Here is an 18,606-nt window from a genome sequence, read left to right as displayed (position 1 = left end):
TAAACCATGAATAGGTACATAAACTAGTAAACCATGAATAGGTACATAAACTAGTAAACCATGAATAGGTACATAAACTAGTAAACCATGAATAGTTACATAAAAACGACAGTAGAGTTCTATTTTTTTTTTTTTAAATAATACAAATATATTAATTTTAAAATAAACTTAACAGGTAGATACATGTGTATGTATACATAGACATGACTGAATGAGGACGACTACCTCTAGTAGTCTTCTGAATCCTGTGCAGCAGCAATCTAATAAATTTCTTGTCCTCTGTGCAAACACTATCCAACCATCTAAGCTTCTGCCTTCTTACTCTTCTTATTCGATGAAGTACCTCTGTAGCCAATGTATCTTGGAATTCATTTTGGTCCATTAAGGTGACACATGGATCTTAAATTAATTTTAATAATAGTTTTGATGAATATAATCTTATTTATCATAGGTTTAAGAATTTAAATGCTCTAAATAATATAATATCTAAAATTTTTAAACCCATTGAGATCAACTACTAATCCTAATCCTTTAAAAAAATCTGTTCTGAATATTTACTTTTCTACTCCCATATCTAATTTTACCTCTAAGTATTATCTGTCATTTCTTAATAGTAATGTTCAAGGAAATATGTTATATAAACTCAAAAGAAATGATTTAAGAATGTAATGTTGACTAACCAAAGTCAAGAATATCTATGTTCATTTCTTTTGATTTTGAAATATCATAAAAATCTTTTATTTTTATGAGTGCTAAAATAGGGAAGAGATGAGGAAGTCTGATTTTGCCGCATTATCATATTTCTATTACTATGGTTAGTTAAGTGAAGAGGTATTGATGATGATTGGAAACTTGTGCATCAGGATCGATTTTCAAATGTTTGTTGCTAAGTTGCCAAATTTTTTGTTATTCACCAGTTCCTACTGGTGGCGTTTTGTAGAGTCTCACTTAGGTCTGATTGATATGCTTACTATATCGGCGATCCCATCACCTGATCATTGTAGCAATCAGCCACTGGGGCTCCAGGTTAGGGAACATAAACATCACAAGATCCCTTCACTATGTACAAAGATCAATCACGGTACACCCCCTCGAATCGCCTTCCCCTATAGCCACTACGGATGGAATATTTTGCGTCGGCCTCACGAAATGAAAACTTGATCCCCACTCTCATTAGAATTGGTTAGGAACCTGTAGATTATTCCCTACTCCCTCACCTGTTTGTCAGAAATGACCATGTAGGAAGTAATAATATTAAAAAAAGTATTAGGCCAGGCCAGGGAGCGGGGTAAAGCGCGTGGCTGCTAACTCCAAGGACATGAGTTCGAATCCAGCTGGGCAGAAAATTGTTTTCTGTTACACTGTAGCCGTGAGTCAACTCCTGTGGGTTCTGGGGTCCACCCAGCCTCTTAAATTGAGTGAAAATCTGGCGGTCGAACGTGATTGTTACCAAATCACCTTCTTGAACAACCTTCGGTCTTGTAACAGTACTTCCTTACAAATTATACCCTGTGACCCTTCATGGGTTGTAGCGGTGCAGATTTTAATTTAATTTTATAATCATGAGAGATAGTTGACCGTGGATAACTTATACGAGGAGAAGATGGTTGGGGGGTGCGGTCAAAATATAACACAAATAAGCTGAAATAACTTATTTAATCGTGCTAATTTTTCGGCTAGAATTTCTAGCCTTCATCAGGGCTAAGAACAGAACAAGATAACAACCAATGAATACAGAAAATAAAATAGAAATAGAATGGCATAAAGTAAGTAATTGTACAGAATCGAATTAATAAAATTAAAGTGATGAAAGAAATTGAAAATAAAATGTATATATAGGTAATTGAATAAGTAGGTAAAATAACATAATTAAGGAAATAAAATAAAAATTTGAAGTTATATAATGCAAAAAAAAATGTGAATATTTTAGTTTAAAATTTAAAAATCAAAATTATGGATAGAAAAAAGAAAATATATGCAACCTTAATATGAGATAAAGAAGCAAAATATGAAGTTAAGTTTAACAAAAGAAGTGAATAGAAGAAAAAAAAAATCGAATACAACAATAATAATATATAGTGAACATAACTAATAACGTGGGTAAGGAAAGGAAGGAGGAGGGTAAAATAAAGATAGGGGGAAAAAAAGATAAAACGAACCTGTTAGCTTGAAATCTTACCGCCAAGTGGGTTCTGCGCCACGAACGTCCAGACACATAATTAAAAATATATATAAGTTACAAGGATGACGAAATACCGTAAGATTGTCATCTTCCGGTACTTCGTCGTAAGTGTTTAACCACAGTTAAAAAGAGGAATCATATAAGAGGGTGACGACAAATGCGTTAGAAAAAGTTTAAAAAGTGAAATAATACGTTACAAAGTAGGCGGGAAAAAAATAAAAATTACTTTTTTAATTTATTGTGTTATATATATTGTGTTATTTACTACTTGTGAATATGTTAATGATAAGTTGTGCTTGCCTTTTTTCAAATTAATGGAAGAAGGTTCTAATTGGATAAAGAAGCTTTCAGAGATGAGCCTTTTGTCATGGTTACGAACTGTAGCCAGTATAGACGTTTTGTTAAAATCGGAAGAATTATTTAAAGAAAGAGAATGTTCAGAAAGTTTTGAGGCAGAATGATTATGTGAGGAAACAGAATATTTATTTTGTTTGATACGGTATTTTAAGAGGTTTTTGGTTTCGCCGATGTAAGCATAATTACAATTAGAGGTGGAGCAAGGGATGCGGTATACAATATGTGATTGGTGTAGAGGAGGGATAGTGTCTTTTAGTTTAGAGTAAATATTAGATAGTGTGTTGTGGGGTCTAAAAGCAATGCGAAGATTAGGTATAGCAGAACGTAAGAATTTTTGGATGTTATCGGAAAGAGAGGGTGTTAAAGCTACCTCAAATCGACTATGTCTTTTTGTTGGAAGGCTTTAAAAATGAACAAAAACAAACTGGCTCGGATTAAACATTTATTTGGTTCAATTTATACATGGTAAAAAAAAAACTAAAAACTGTCATAAACAAAATATACAAGTAAAAATAAAAGGCCTTTCAGATAAAAATAAAATAGTCAGATAAATTATGAAAATTAAAATAAAATAAACTAATTTACAAATAAACAAATAATATGTAATATAAATACTGGTCGACGGTTAATCCACTCCGATAGGTCAGAGAAAGATATTCTGCTTGTCGAGATGTGCAGGTAGAAGCTCCATTGCTAAATACTCCGCTGCAACTCTCAAACTGGTCCAAAGTTGGTGCAATGGCTTACAAACAGTCGATGTCCCAAAAGCTAAGATGGTTACACTGGCACTCATTGAGGGCAGGTAGGGTCTAGTTGTTTTTATTAATTATACGAGCCGATTGATTAGCAACAACTCATATTGCACTCAAAGGCCAGAAACGCAGAAAAGGTCTGGTTTCGAACTGTAGTGACGACTAAAACACTCAAGAAATGTCCAAACTACTAAACTATAAACGCAGACAGAGCTGCTGAGGATGCTATCAGGGCCACTAATTAGGCGGAACTCCTCTAAAAAACTAAGATGGTCGGTCCGTTGCTAGGTGACGCAACAATGATCACCCCTAGCAACTGTCTCTATTACTCATTATTACAAACAAATATAATTACACATTTTTCTTTTCAAATAACTAAATCTAAATAAAACTAAATTAAATACTTATATAACTAAAACTATAAAACTAAATACTATTTACAACGTAATTATATTATGGCGTTAACAGAGGGGATGTATGGTAGTGATCTGTAGAAAGGGGTTGTGAAGAATTAGGTGAAGTGATGAGACGATTTGTGTAGTTGTATGTAAGTTTATGAATGATATGGAGAGGGTAGTTATTAGTCAAGAGTATTTGTTTAATGCTGAGTGTGTTATTTTCATGGAAAGGGAAAGGTCACGGTGAATAAGGTTTTTGGCTGCGTTAATTCTTTGATGGCATGGATGCTGGGAGTGGTAATTTAGAAGTCTGCCCGAGTAGGTTGGTTTGGTGTTCCAGTCGGTGGATATGGTGTCTGGGTTTCTTATGATGAGGTCAGCACGGAAGGGAGTAATTATTTTCATTTTCTACAGTAAAATGTGGATTGTAAGAATTAAAGGCGGATAAGATATCAGGGATTTAAGACAAGGAGGTCATCTACATATTTTTTAATAAGAATAATGTCAACTGGAAAGAGTGGGATAACAGAATCAAGCAAATCATTCAGGATAATGTTGGAAAGATCGGGAGCTAGAGGATTTTCCATGGCCAGCCCTGAAAATTGGTTAAAGAACTGATCTTGGAAGGTAAAGTAACCAGATTTACAACAGAGCTGAAGGGGATAAATTATAATTTTAATTACGCCAAGCCCAACAACTTCACTTCAATTCAGGGTTATTTTTTAATTTCCATCGCAGACATTTTTGTTTGTATAAATGAACGTGAAGTGAATGTATGCTCTGTGTTACGGCGGGTAGAGGTTCAAAAGTAACCTTTACTAGCCCAACCGTGAAAAGAAAAGAAATTGTCGAATTTTGTTATTTTTTATTTTTAAAAAGGTAAACATAATAAGAAGGAACACAAAATATACAACTAGAAACAAAAGGAATCTAACACTATTATAAAATTAAATTAATTGAACAAAAAGAAAAAAAAAGATCTTAGAACTTAAGAAAATTAAATGAATTAGACAAAAAGAGAGAAAAAAAAGTCTTATTTCACCGGTGATTGGTGGGACCCCGGTTGTGGTTGTTCTTAGTGGACATTCCCTTGGAAGTAGATCGACAAAAGGGACGTACGTCCGCCCGCCTTGTCCTCTTGGAGGATGAGTTGAAGAAGTCCGCCCGCCGTGGCTAAGATGATTCAGCTAGCGAAGATGGGCAGAATGCTGGTAACTACGAGTGCGTAGTGATTAGATAAAGGAGACGATACGTGTGTGCAGTGAGACGTTAAGAAGTTGTCTGTGTGTTTTTTAGTTTAAAAAACAAAAGAAAGAAGTTGTTTTGTTTATGACGTTAATAAAAATCACATGTTTCAATAATTGATTTGTGAACCATATGTTGGCCGCAACACTCTGCAACATAGAGAAGCAGCTGAACTCAATTTTTTATTGTATTATGATACTCTTTAGTATTGTATTATTATAAACTCAAGAAATTGCTCTACCGTTGTCTATTTGTATATGGCAACAATAGGCTCTTAAAACACTCTTGATAGACAGAAAACATTGTCTGAAATGTTTACCTGATATTGTTCTGAGTTAAGGTGGTGACTTTGTTAAAAAAGGGAAAAACTTCCCTTTTTGAACTGTTTTATATTTTTTCCCTCCGAACCTCGGAATTTCCATCAAATGGGAAATACATTTATTATAATTATGTGCATTTATAAAATATAATATAAAAGGAGTATAAAGTACTTACTGTTCTTAAAACCAAATCATAACTTGTCCTTCGTGTGACCACCGTAAACCATATTTTTTAAAACAACTGCAGAGCATGTTGACGAAAGCTGTTTTACCTCTTTGGAATCCCCTAAGCGATAACGCCGGGAGTTCAGCTAAGTTTGCGCTCTATTGATATTCAATCAGGCTGTTATAGTAATGAATAACGTTAGGTTGTCAGGTGATTAGAATATTATATCTTTATTTAATAGTTAATTTTTCAGTCTATCATTTTTTTAAAATAATTATGTCTTAGCTTTAAATATAATCGACCATTGCTAATGTCATTTATCTTATTATAGTGTATGAATGCCAATATTTATTAATTTTATTATTTTTTGCTTACTTAATTTAGAGTTTAAAATTGATGAATTAGAGGTAAAACAATGCACTGATGAACATACTCTCCTTATGTTCATCAGTGCATCTTGTTCTGTTCTTAGCCCTGATGAAGGCTAGAAATTCTAGCCGAAACATTGGCAGGATTAAATAAGTTACTTCAACTTATTTGTGTTTTAATTTGACTGCACCCCCCAACCATGTTCTCCTCGTATGATTAATATTATTTCAAGAACATTGTTCACTTATGTTAACTTTTTGTTTTATTATTATTTTTTTTTTTTTTGGTCTTATTAGACCCCTCTTATGTTCATCAATGCATTGTTTTACCGCTAATTCGTCAATTTTAAACTCTAAATTAAATAAGCAAAAAAATAATAAAATCAATAAATATTGGCATTAATATGCTATATATGAGAAATTTGGTTTAGTGGAATCCATAGCTATAGAACAAAAGATGCAATTGTATGAAAATCTGGTCTCTAAATATTGGTCATTGACTGTTGATGAATTGAATTTCCAATTGTACAATATTTAGATTCCTATAGCAATGCCTAGAATCATATATTCATCATATACTTTGTTTACATTTTCAGATGTATCTAGTTCTGGTCTCTCTGTACTGGAAGAAATGACCGATCAAACAAAATCCACCTGTAAGTTTTTTTTTGTTTTTTTTTTAAACCTTTTGAATGTTACTAAGTTTTATAGGATCATTCCAATTTTTACTACTTGTTGAACTTGATATTAGACTGTTCCATGGCTGAATATACTGTATATCATTATATTTCATATTAATAGGTATTACATCAGTTTATTGTTAATATCAGAAGTTATACCAATGATAAATGCCACAGTACATCCATTTTATTATTATTTTTCTATCATCTTAACGGTTAAATTTAGCTTTTTTCATCCCAGAATTTCCAGCTCTAACATACTGTATTTTTATTCTGTAATATAGGTATAAGAATTTTGATATTCGATGTCATAACTAAAGCTAAATGTAAACTGATAAAAGGTTTCTTAAATGTTACTGAAAAAGTTTTCTTATTAAATTTGTGTGTGTATATGTTTATATGTATTACTATATTTCTTCGTTTTTGCTTGTCTTAATTATTTCTTTCATGTCAATAGGTGACCATCTATATGTGAAGCCAGAAAAAATATTCATCCCAGACGAAGGTGAGAACTATTTATCCCATGGAAATTACAGCCGCACATTATTCCATATTTGTTTGGATTCATTTATATTTACCTCAATTTATTTGTTCATTAGATCTAGTTACTATTTCCACATTCACTTAGAATCATCAATCATTTTCTTTTTATATAATTTTTATTTCTATTGAATTTCTTTATGAACAATATTTCTTGTTCCAGTTATAGTTATAGTTATAGTTTAATACTTATTAAGTAATGAATTCATTAACAAATGTTGATTGATACTTTTTATTAATTAATTAATGATTTTTGTTACAGTTTTCTCAGTTGTTATTAAAGAAGAGGAGAGACCAAATATCGATTACGGTGAGGAAAATATTAACTTTTTATAATCCTTGTTTTAAATTATATTAAAAGAATTCAGTTCTGATGAAGATTGAAGTAGATCTTCAATAACTGTTCTGTTTGTCAGATATAATTGTTGTCTGGGTAGTTTTGGTTTAAGATAATATCAGTGTGAGGATATCCCAATAATTTTTGACTTCATAAAAAACATTTAAAATCTATTTCTGAAAGATTGCTGATTTACCGTGTGTATTAAGGAATGGAATATGGTCGGGGTGCGGTCAAATAAAACTCAAATAGTAAATGGGTGTACTATTTTTATTTGAGCCAACGTTGCAAGGCTTCGTCAGGGCTAAAAAAGATACAAACACTTGACATAGTTACAAAGAAAAAAAAAAAAGAAAAATAAAACAGTGGAAAATAACAGGGGTATACAGTGAATCATAAAATTTAATAAGAAAAATTAAAGATTATAAACAATAAATGAATGAAAACGGTAATAGCAACAGAAAGAAAAGAGATAAAATAAGAGAAGAAATATTAAAGAAAGTACAAATTAAGAGATGAAAAGGGAAAAGAATAAAATCAAATGAAAATGAATGAGACAGAATTCATACCTGTTTTGACGGGAGTCAAAGTCAGAGTGAATCGTTTGTATTGGGAGGAGTGGGGATGGTAGTATAGTACGTCACACAATAACGAAAATAATTTTAAAGTAAACAATGTAAAAGTTAATAAAATTAGGTACACAATAAATAATAATATACGTAATAGAGGGAGAGAAGAAATATTTACAAAATTATAAAGTAAAAAAAAAAAAAGAAATTATGAAAAGTAAATAAATAATATTTTCATTTATTGTTTATAACCTTTAATTTTTCTTATTAAATTTTACGTTTCACTGTGTACCCCTGTTATTTTCCACTGTTTTTTTGTAACTATGTCAAGTGTTTGTATCTTTTTTAGCCCTGCAACATGGGGCAAAACGTTGGCCCAAATAAAAATAGTACACCCATTTACTATTTGAGTTTTATTTGACTGCACCCGGACCATATTCCATTCAAAATCTATTTCTGTACTGCAGAAAATCCAAAATCATCAGATTTCCATTAGTTTTTTTCATTTGCCCAATTTCACTTAATCAATGCTTTGAAAGTAATTCATTTCACCAGGAACATATTTAGTGATAAAAAAGATCTTAATTTGATCCGAAGAAAGAATAGGAGTGATGCATTAATTTTACCAATACAAATAAATAAGATGCCATTTGTTTCTTTTTTTTTTCATGTGTTGGATCATGCAAACAATTTCAAAAAATAATATTCTGTTCATAATTGAGAATTTTCTTCATATAAAATGTTAGTACTTGTCCTGTAGAACTCCCATTCCTAAGGTTGGCTTAACTTAATCCCTACTAATGTTACTTTTGGTTTAGTTTATCGACAAAGCTGTCGTTTTGTTGTCTGTTCCTTTCCACCTGTTTTATTATAGATTAGTGTCTTGTGTTAATGATCCGAGAGACAAGATGTATCCTGCTGTTGATGCTAGTAAAATTTAGTTTATTTTCAAAAACTTATGTTGTTAAAAATCTATTGAAAGTGTTCCAAACTTTATCGTTAGATGTGAAATGAACTCTTCCATTAACCTTTTACTTTATTTATTCATAACAATGCTTCGTTGCTATCATCAGGCATTCTTATCATTACCATTTTATATAATTTAAAATTGACTGCATTATCTAAACACTATATTTAGTCCACTTTATAAATTCACAATTATAATTATTGTGATTTACTAATGTTAAAAATTCCTATTCCAATTTAAAAAATATGAGAAACTTTTTTTAAAAAACATTTCCAATTCATTCTATTGTATTGAGGTTATACTCCACCACTTGTATAACCTTAATAGAATGAATTGTAACAATAATGTTTTTTTTTTCCTTTAAAAAAATCACCTTATTTTAATTAATCAATTAGAATTTTTAACAATAGTAGACAGCAATAATTGTTATTGCGAATTGGTAATGTAGCAATTTTGAAATTATAGAAAATGGTCATGATAAGTATGCCTGATGATAGTGTGATGGCACCAAAACGTTATGGATAATTAAAGGAAGTTATAAATGAAACAATTCTTCAGTTCACCTCATTAGATATGAGCACAATTCTTCGATATAAATTAAGCTAAATTATTAAGTTCTAAATTTTGTTATTGTGTAATAAAATATTTCCTTTTATTTAGTTTTAATTTTATATCAGCAGGTGAGCTGGTTTATGTGAAAGAAGAGAATGAATTGCTTGTACCAGATGAAGGTGAGAAATAGCTCTATAAGACATTCTTTGTTTATTTGCTTATCAAGTGTTCCTGTTATACCCTTCGCTTTCAAGCATTAATAATTTTTTTACATTTTATTATTATTATTTCTTTTATTTTTTATTCATCAATTGGTGCATGTCAAGTGTTGGTAATGATACTTACATCCAATACTATAGAAATATTAATACTTTAGTGTTATCACTATGTCCCTTCTACCTGTCTGCCGAAATGAGGTGTAAATTACATCAAATTAAATCTGTTAATTGTGGCCTAAAGATAAATTAGAAGTCGATTGTTCTTATTATGGGAGAAGTGCTTTAATAATTAATATGTTTATTATGGAAGAAGTACTTTAATAATTGAAATGTTTATTATGGGAGAAGTGCTTTAATAATCGAAATGTTTATTATGGGAGAAGTGCTTTAATAATCGAAATGTTTATTATGGGAGAAGTGCTTTAATAATTGAAATGTTTATTATGGGAGAAGTGCTTTAATAATTGAAATATTTACTATGGGAAAAGTGCTTGGAAAAGTAAATATATAGTACGGAGAAGTATTGTAACCATGAAGAATTTCAAATTCCAGTTTTCAATGGAAATACACGTTTTGAAGTCCCCTGAGCCCTTTGTGTAAATGGTCAGCCTAGCTCAGAAACCACAAGTCCTTTGAAACTTAAATTACATATTTAACATATAGGCAGGTAAATGCCTGGGACTTTTCAACTTTTTTGATAAAATCAATTGAAAGAAAGAAATAGTAGATACATTCAATTCGAATGGGAAAAGCTGAGACGGCCTGATCTTTCCTGATCGCATTACTGTTTCGTTACCTTTTTTTAAACTGTTGTATTTTTGACAGGAACAAAATTTATATTCATAATTCCAATCTTGAGGGACTCTAAAATACGAATTTTTATAGCAACATAAAAATAAAAATAATTTTGTTCATAATTTCGCTTCCCAATCTTTTAAAAAATCACAAAAATAGCTATAACTTTAACACAACCCCATTGTTGTGGTCACCTTATTGAAAGAAAAAAGAATAACGTGTGCATATTTGTGGGTGTATATTGTAATATTCATTAATTATTAAAAGTAAATTTAAGAGTTTTTTACTTACTCTCAGATCTAAGGTATATTTTTGAAGATGACAAGGTCAAATAAAAAGATTAAATATTAAATAAAATGAGAATTTTTATTTTAATATATATAATATTATAGACTCTTAATCTCAGGGCGGGTTTCTGGGCAATCATATATCAAATAAAGTTTTTAAAATATTTGAATCTGCTTAACATTGCCACGATTCAATGGAATTTTAAAAGGACATGCCCTGCCATCTTGGCTTTGAATGATATCTTTTGTAACTGCATATTTTACTGATGAAAATTGGTTAGCTTGCTTTTTAGGTTTAATACTACAATATTTAACGTTGATACATGAAATAAAAACATAACTAAAATCATTTATATATAAAAATAACTATTTACTCATAAAAGAGGATTTTACAATATATGTGTAATTATGTTATGTGCACACAATCATATATATTTATGTGCATGTACACATAATATAAATATTGTTTATTTTTTATAGTTGCTGAATGAAAGGACTTATTTGCTAACCCTATAACACTAACTGTTTTAACATTACTATAGGAATTTTATGATTTCAAGTCACAATGTCTTCCATCTTCCATTTGTTTTTAGACAGTTTGTTTCTTGGTATTTAATTCAATTGAAACCAACATTGATTGAGCATTGCAGATATAGTGTAGTTATCTGATAAACTATATATTTTGTTTACTTTTTCAGATATCAAGTGGAATATTTCTATAAAAGAAGAAATGACCACGGGAACTGAATCGACTTGTGAGTTTTTCCTTTTATTATATTACATATACTTGCTTAAAAGTTTTATTAGATTCTAAACTATTTTAATTATCAGTGGCTCTAATCATTTCATTGAATTGTTATTAAAGTTGATAAATTATACGATTGTGGAAGCATTTAGGGACCAACATGTTGAGTTGAATTTTATTTTCATTTATTTTTAACTATCTTAATTATTTAGTTATGTTTTTCCTATAGATAGTTCAGTTTGATTGTATTTTCTGGGCCATCTTTAGCTGAGGGAGATCAGGCATTTACCTTATTGAACTCGTTACGAGGAGTAAATCCGCCCTGGGGGGTTGAATTTTTTTTGTGGTTGGAATAGGGTAGTAACCTGTACATAACATTCTCCCCTCCCTGTGTCAGAAATGACTAGGCTGAGGGTAAACGAAAAAAAAATACTGTTATTGTATTTTTTATTTATACTGTTAGTCAACTGATCAAGAAGGGTAATGTGTTAAAGTTTCTGTTTTTTCTATATAAGTGAATTTTGATGATCTTATTGAATTTGAAATGGAAGAACCCTGTTGTTAATGTTGTTTTTATATTAGCAGGTGGAATTACTCATGTAAAACAAGAAGAAGAACTGATTGTCCCGGATGAAGGTGAGGAACATCTTATTAATTGTAGAGTAAGTGCTATAGTAATGTCGATTCCATTATCACACTCTTTCCAGTTGACATTATTCTTATTAAACTATATGTAGATAACCTCCTCTTTGTCCTAAATCCTGATAAAATCTCTGCTAGTTTATCTGATTTTAATTCTTACCACCCTCGCCTTAACTTAAGTGTAAAACTTGAAACTAATCACTCCTTTCCTTTCCTTGACCTCCTTATCATAAGAAAGCCAGAGAATACCATATCCACTGACTGATATACTAAACCAACTTACTACAGAGAACACCATATCCACTGATTGGTACACTAATACTAAACCAACTTACTCCTGCAGACTTTTAGACTACCACTTTATAGAATTGATTTTTCTATTTTCTCGAAAACAATTCTAATGATTTTGATTAAAGTCGGTATATGAATGTGCAATTAAAGGGTCTTTAATACTGCTAATTGCACATTCATATACCGACTTTAATCAAAATCATTAGAATTGTTTTCGGGAAAATAGAAAAATCAGTTCTATAAAGTAGTAGTCTAAAAGTCTGCAGAATTAAGTGGGTTTAGTGTTAGTTTACCAATCAGTGGATATGGTGTTCTCTGTAGTAAGTTGGTTTAGTATATCAGTCAGTGGATATGGCATTCTCTATAGTAAGTTGGTTTAGTATACCAGTCAGTTGATATGGCGTTCTCTGTAGTAAGTTGGTTTAGTGTTAGTGTACCAGACAGTGGATATGGTGTTCTCTCCAATAAGTTTGTTAAGTATACCAGTCAGTGGATATGGTATTCTCTGGCTTTCTTATGATGAGGAGATCAAGGAAAGGAAAGGAGTGATTAGTTTCAAGTTTTATACTAAAGTTAAGGCGAGGATGGTAAGAATTAAAATCAGATAAACTAGCAGAGATTTTATCAGGATTTAGGACAAAGAGGAGGTTATCTACATATAATTTAATAAGAATAATGTCAACTGGAAAGAGTGGGATAATGGAATCGACATTACTATAGCACTTACTCTAAAAATTAAATTAAAAATAAATCTTTCTTTGGGCTTTAACACTTAGTATTTTCAATATTGATTCCATTACAATGAAGCATTGTATTAATGCTTAACAATAATAAATTTTATTAAAATGTTAAGTTTTTGTATTAATGTCATTTGAAAAAGAAACATGTCAAAATTTAGTAATGAGAAATATTATTAACACAAGATTCCCAGAAATATTTTGGCAACAAAGCCTATCATTGTATGCCCTTTGACGGGACTTCACTACCAACTTCAGATCTGGGACATTATCCCTTCATAAATAAGGGATTCACACAAATATATATACAAATATTTATAAATAGTACTCTGTGTACATTTTATAATATTACATATACTTGCTGAAAAGTTTAATGAGATTCCAAAGTGTTTTAATCATCAATGACTCAAATCATTTCATTAAATTGCTGTTAAAGTTGATAAATTATACCATTATAGAAGCTTTGAGGACCACTACATTGAATTGAATTATTTTTTTTTTATTTATTTCTACTTATCTTAACTACTTAATTATAATTAAGTATAACACTGTAGTGTTCTCTATACATATTTTAGTTTAATTGTATTCAATCATTTCTGGACTCCAGCAGTCCGTGAAGAAACATGGTTTCTGTCTTGTGTCTTCTAAAAACAGTTGGACCAAAATTTGTAATTTTACCACACTGAAAGGATTAATGACAAAGTTCAGATAGCGACCAATTAAAGCAAAGAGTTCTAATAGAAACAGCTCTAAGCTAGGATGGTCACTAGTGGGCAACAACATGAAGAACATGTTGGGGAATGGTTAAAGTATGCAGCTGCGATAGTAACTTCAATCGAAAGCAAACAGATCTAATAGAAACAGTTCTAAGTTTGGTTACTAGTGGCCTACAACATGAAGAATATGTTGGGAATTGTTAAAGTATGCAGTTGTGATAACAACTTCAATCGAAAGAACTATAAGATATTCGGCTGTTGCCTGTCATATTAAGCTGGGGGCTAAAGTTATTTCTAGCAGTCTTACATTTGAGAAGAAAGTATTTACAAAAGGATCAGCTTGGCTAATATAAAGGCTCAATAGTATTGTTCCATGTATATTGGATTCACATTTAATAAACATCTCATTATCTTCAAAACTTCATATTTAGTTATTAAAAATGACATGTTTTTTAATGTATGATATTGTGAACCCTTACAGTATTATTATGGCAAATATTACTTGCCACATTCTATATTAGCATTATGTTTGATTGGTGATAATTTTTCAAGATAATTTTAAACAGAATAATTAAACTATGGTACATGGTGCATGAAACAGTTAATATTTAAATAATGCATTAATGTATTGGCATTGACAAGGCTTACTGCAATTCAAATAGCACTAACTGCATAATAGTGCCTAAGTCTATATTAACATAAATACATTACCATTTATTTTCTTGACCATTATCATTACGTTTCATGTCTAATTATTCTGGAATATTACCCATTACTTTATAGATTTAAGCCCTGGGCCCTCAATGCCGCAGTCAGACGATTCAAGTCAAGATTTAGACTTTAAGGTGGATGAGCAAGAATTAGAATCCAATGAAATATCTTCGGATGAAGATGTTCTGAACAAAAGAAATACAATTTTGGAAAGTAAAGAAGGTAAGTTTTTATTTTTGAAATTATAACAGTGATTCTTAATCTTGGGCTTGTGGGCTTGATTTCCTGTGCTGTCTCAAAGACTTTCTATATCAAGGGATATGGTCTAACTTTTCTTTTGAAAGTTACATTGATGGAATGAACTTAATGGTGGCTTTGTTGTACTGTCAAATGATAGTAACTATAAGCTAGGTTTTGGAATCATTTTGAAAGATGTTTCTGAAGAAGATGGAAATAAATGGTGCATAAGTTCGTAAAATGTAAATGAATTAAGGTTTTTCGAGATATGTGGTTAAAGGTATAGGAGTGATGATATCATAACTGGGAGCTTTTCTGTCTAAAATTAGTTTGATTTCATTAGCTGTCTCTTATGGATGAATTGCGGTGGGCGGTGAAAATAGAAGTAAAGAAGGAGAGATATTAGGATTATCTTCAATTTGCTCTATGTATTATGTGTCCACAGTTGAGCGGGCATTAGTTGGTTAAAAATTAATCATAAAAAAAGGACAAAATTTCTACTCATGAAAAAAGTCTATTCACAATGATTAATTTTATGCAATTAAAAAAAAAAGGAATAAACTTTAGTCATTGAATTTAAACTTAAATTAAATTCAGATAAGAATTTATTTAAATAAATATTCAACCAAATGAAAAAAAATGTCTTACCATAATGCAATATATTCCCTTAATTAAAGTAAATCCTTGAAGAAATACTATAGAAATATTTAGACTTTTCCATCATTATAAATGCTTTCTCTTAACACATTGTTGTCTGGCGCTTTGCGTCGGTGCGTTATGGCGGGAGTGAGTGATTTATTGAAAAATCCTTATGAATTTTATCATTGCCTAAAGTCACTATAAATTGAAAACTACTTTGAATTTTTTTTATGAAACTGATTTTCTCAACTTAAAATTGCTGTGCCCAGGCTCTTCAGCTGTTCTAAGGCTGACAGGGGGTTCCACGACAGCATTATATTTATCTATTTGTATTATGTTTTTCTATTTCTATTATCTATCTATCAGTTCCTAATGGGAACCGACTGAAAATGTATGCAATATATTTAGCTCAAGGACTAGATACCATAGAACCCCTTGCCATGGAATGCTAGAGATGAATATTTATAATCAATCATTGAAATTCTTATCCAACGATACCATGTTTATCAATTTACTATGCTATTGTTATGAGGTGGCATGCATGGATTCTTAATTATAAAGTATAGTCTTGGTTGCATTATTTTATATTTACCATTATATACGCATGAGCAAGAAAAAACTTTAATTATAATATTATGAATTGAGAAACACCAGTTGGGATCTTTGTTATTCATATTGACTCTAAGTTTATAAATTCTAGCATTTCCATTCAAAGTACAACTGAAAGGTCTTACTTATCTTGGTGTATCTGACAGGTTAGCAGTAGTGGTGGCATGTTCTTCGTTTCATTACAATGTGTTTCCCTGTTTGGCGGCGCCTCTAGCTTCGCTGCCCCTGAACTCTGCTGGCTGCCTCTTCTCCCCTAGCTGTTTTCCTCCTTGACTATCTCAAACTGTCTTCTCCCCTTGACTCTCTTAAACTGTGACTTACTCGAACTGTCCCTAACCTGTGACCCTTGGATTCTTCTCCTCCTTTTTACCGCCTATCTACACTCTCTTCTCCTCAATCCTCACTTTCGATCCTTGTCTTAGCATTGGCCAAATCCAGCTCCCACTCCCTTTTACTTATGGTCAAGAGGGGGTGGGTAGGTCATTGCCCTTTAGGTTCCTTGTTGGGTGGTGTCTCTCCCTTGATTCTGGCCCCAAGCAATCAGCTCTCTATGTCCTGGAGATAAGGAGTGGACGAGGGTTGTGCAGGTGTTTCTCTTATTTTCATGGTTCCTGACCTAAGGGCGGCTTTCCTTCTTGATCACTGGCTCGGCTGGGGTTTTTGGTCTGCACTGGTGTTTTCCTTTTTGGTCCCAGTTGATATCCTATATATATATATATATATCACTTTTAATATGTTTTATCGCATAAGTCATTGCCTCAGGTGGCCCTCCTTTGGACATGAACCTTTTATCAGGTACGATATGTCGCCAAAAGAACTTACATTAAATTCCAATTTCTCTTTTCCCAGCTGGTCTCTCCCAATATATATCAGAATGTATTCTTCATCATTATGAAAGATAGCCACTTTTTTATAAATGAATATAGAATATACAGTTGAAAGTACAGAAAAAGGAAAAATTTATACTATTTAGTATTTATTTACTGTCCCATATATAATCTATTGTGGGAATGTTTATACCTGCGTAGTTCTATGTATAAATAAGAGGCATAAAAAACATATACAGATGTAGTAACTCGTATTAACTATGTTTCCCGCATTCAACCACCAGTTCATAAAAAACATATTACTATTTGATCTGCTCTCTAAGCATAGTTTACGAAAAACGTAAATTTACTCGTCCAGACTACAATGTGGTAAGCATAAAATGTGTTATGTTAGGGATAAAGGTTGAAGAAGGATTTTCCTTATTCAAATAATTATGTATAATAAGCAACTTTAAAGTCACAGATGAAAGGAAAAATAATTGAACCAATAATAATAAAAACAGCAAAATCAGTTAGAAATTTTAACAAATCAAAATATCAATTTTATTATAAAGTTTAGTCAATTACGACAACAAAAATATTAATCATGAATAACCAGTCTCCTTCCTCTTTGTTTTCTCGGTAAATATATCCTCTCAATCGAATATATGGAGCTTCATTTTCTGACTGATGAAAAATGGCTCTTACTAAACGATTAATCTCTTCAAGTTCTGTATCAGACCACTTAAAAATTTCTAAAGTATTGGTCAGTATTGGAATAGTGTTTATTGCTGACAGATAAGTCTTGCGGAGTTTTCCAATTTGTCTTTTGAAATTATCTTTATTATTTTTCTTGAATTTCAAAAGTTGGCCAAACCCAAATATTTATAATAATCTGAATCCCATAGTTGCTTTATTCCCTCACAGTTAATGAGCTCCATATTGACTTATCACTCCCTAATTAACATGGATTACACCACCTTAAAATAAAGTTATTTCTTCATTTCACCTTTATCTATACATTAGTCTGTGGTCCATCACTAATCCTAGTAAACATTAGTATTTGCGTTTTCAACTAATTTTTCTGGTGTACAGCAGTAATATGAAACCACATCATCGCTCAGTAATTCCATTTTCCTAAAGATTCTTTGGCGATTTATTGTTGCTACATTATTGTGTCTCTTCAGTTAGTCCATCCAACTCAGGGTTCTTAAACAATCCATTTCCTGAAGGTATGATATCCTTGAGCAGGTAATTAAACCAAAGCTGTACACTTCTAATAGAATGTTTTTTTTTACCTGTAAGATGAATTCTCAGAATCTGCTGCAGCCTATTCTTAAAGTTACAAGGTATTTCACTGAATACCTCTTGCTTGGCTAATAACTTGTTTTATACCCAAAAATAAAATTCTCTTGAAGGTTAATGTTTTATGTTAGCTCGTTGAAAGCTTCAAAGAACTGCTGCCTTTAAGTTCCACTATAGTGAACTTCTCTAAACCGAAGCACATACTGATCAAATGATGAAATGATGATACAAGTTCCATCATGCTTTGTAACTGAACCCTTTTTGTAGCTCAAGTTTCAACTTAAAGTCATACTAGTTAAGACAATGACTAATAATGGATCTTTCATTACCTATCTTAAATTGATATTACATTTTTCTACTTCAAAGAACATTGTTATTATTTATTTAATAAAACCACAAATTGTATCCAATACTGTCTCAACACTTTATTTCTTA

At 31.2% G+C, this 18,606-nt stretch overlaps 1 protein-coding gene across 15 annotated transcripts in view; it reads left to right on the top strand.

Moving 5' to 3' along the window:
- LOC106686190 (zinc finger protein 711) overlaps positions 1-18,606 on the top strand; it is an 81,311-nt gene that overhangs the window by 16,508 nt on the left and 46,197 nt on the right. For 10 of the 15 annotated variants that reach the window (XM_067046559.1, XM_067046558.1, XM_067046562.1 and 7 more), the window contains 7 exons: positions 6,385-6,444; positions 6,926-6,973; positions 7,271-7,318; positions 9,559-9,612; positions 11,432-11,488; positions 12,061-12,114; positions 14,648-14,797. In XM_067046559.1, coding sequence (XP_066902660.1) covers positions 6,385-6,444; positions 6,926-6,973; positions 7,271-7,318; positions 9,559-9,612; positions 11,432-11,488; positions 12,061-12,114; positions 14,648-14,797 — 471 coding nt within the window. Of the gene's footprint in view, positions 1-5,404; positions 5,631-6,384; positions 6,445-6,925; positions 6,974-7,270; positions 7,319-9,558; positions 9,613-11,431; positions 11,489-12,060; positions 12,115-14,647; positions 14,798-18,606 lie in introns of those variants that run through there. The other 5 variants (XM_067046563.1, XM_067046555.1, XM_067046551.1 and 2 more) reach the window with 5 other exon arrangements.

This window comes from Halyomorpha halys, unplaced genomic scaffold (genome assembly GCF_000696795.3).
Source record: "Halyomorpha halys isolate HHAL.00 unplaced genomic scaffold, Hhal_1.1 Scaffold796.1, whole genome shotgun sequence".
NCBI classification, from domain to species: Eukaryota; Metazoa; Arthropoda; class Insecta; order Hemiptera; family Pentatomidae; genus Halyomorpha; species Halyomorpha halys.
The sequence above is the reverse complement of the archived record's forward strand: the minus strand, read 5'-3'. Positions and strand labels throughout refer to the sequence as shown.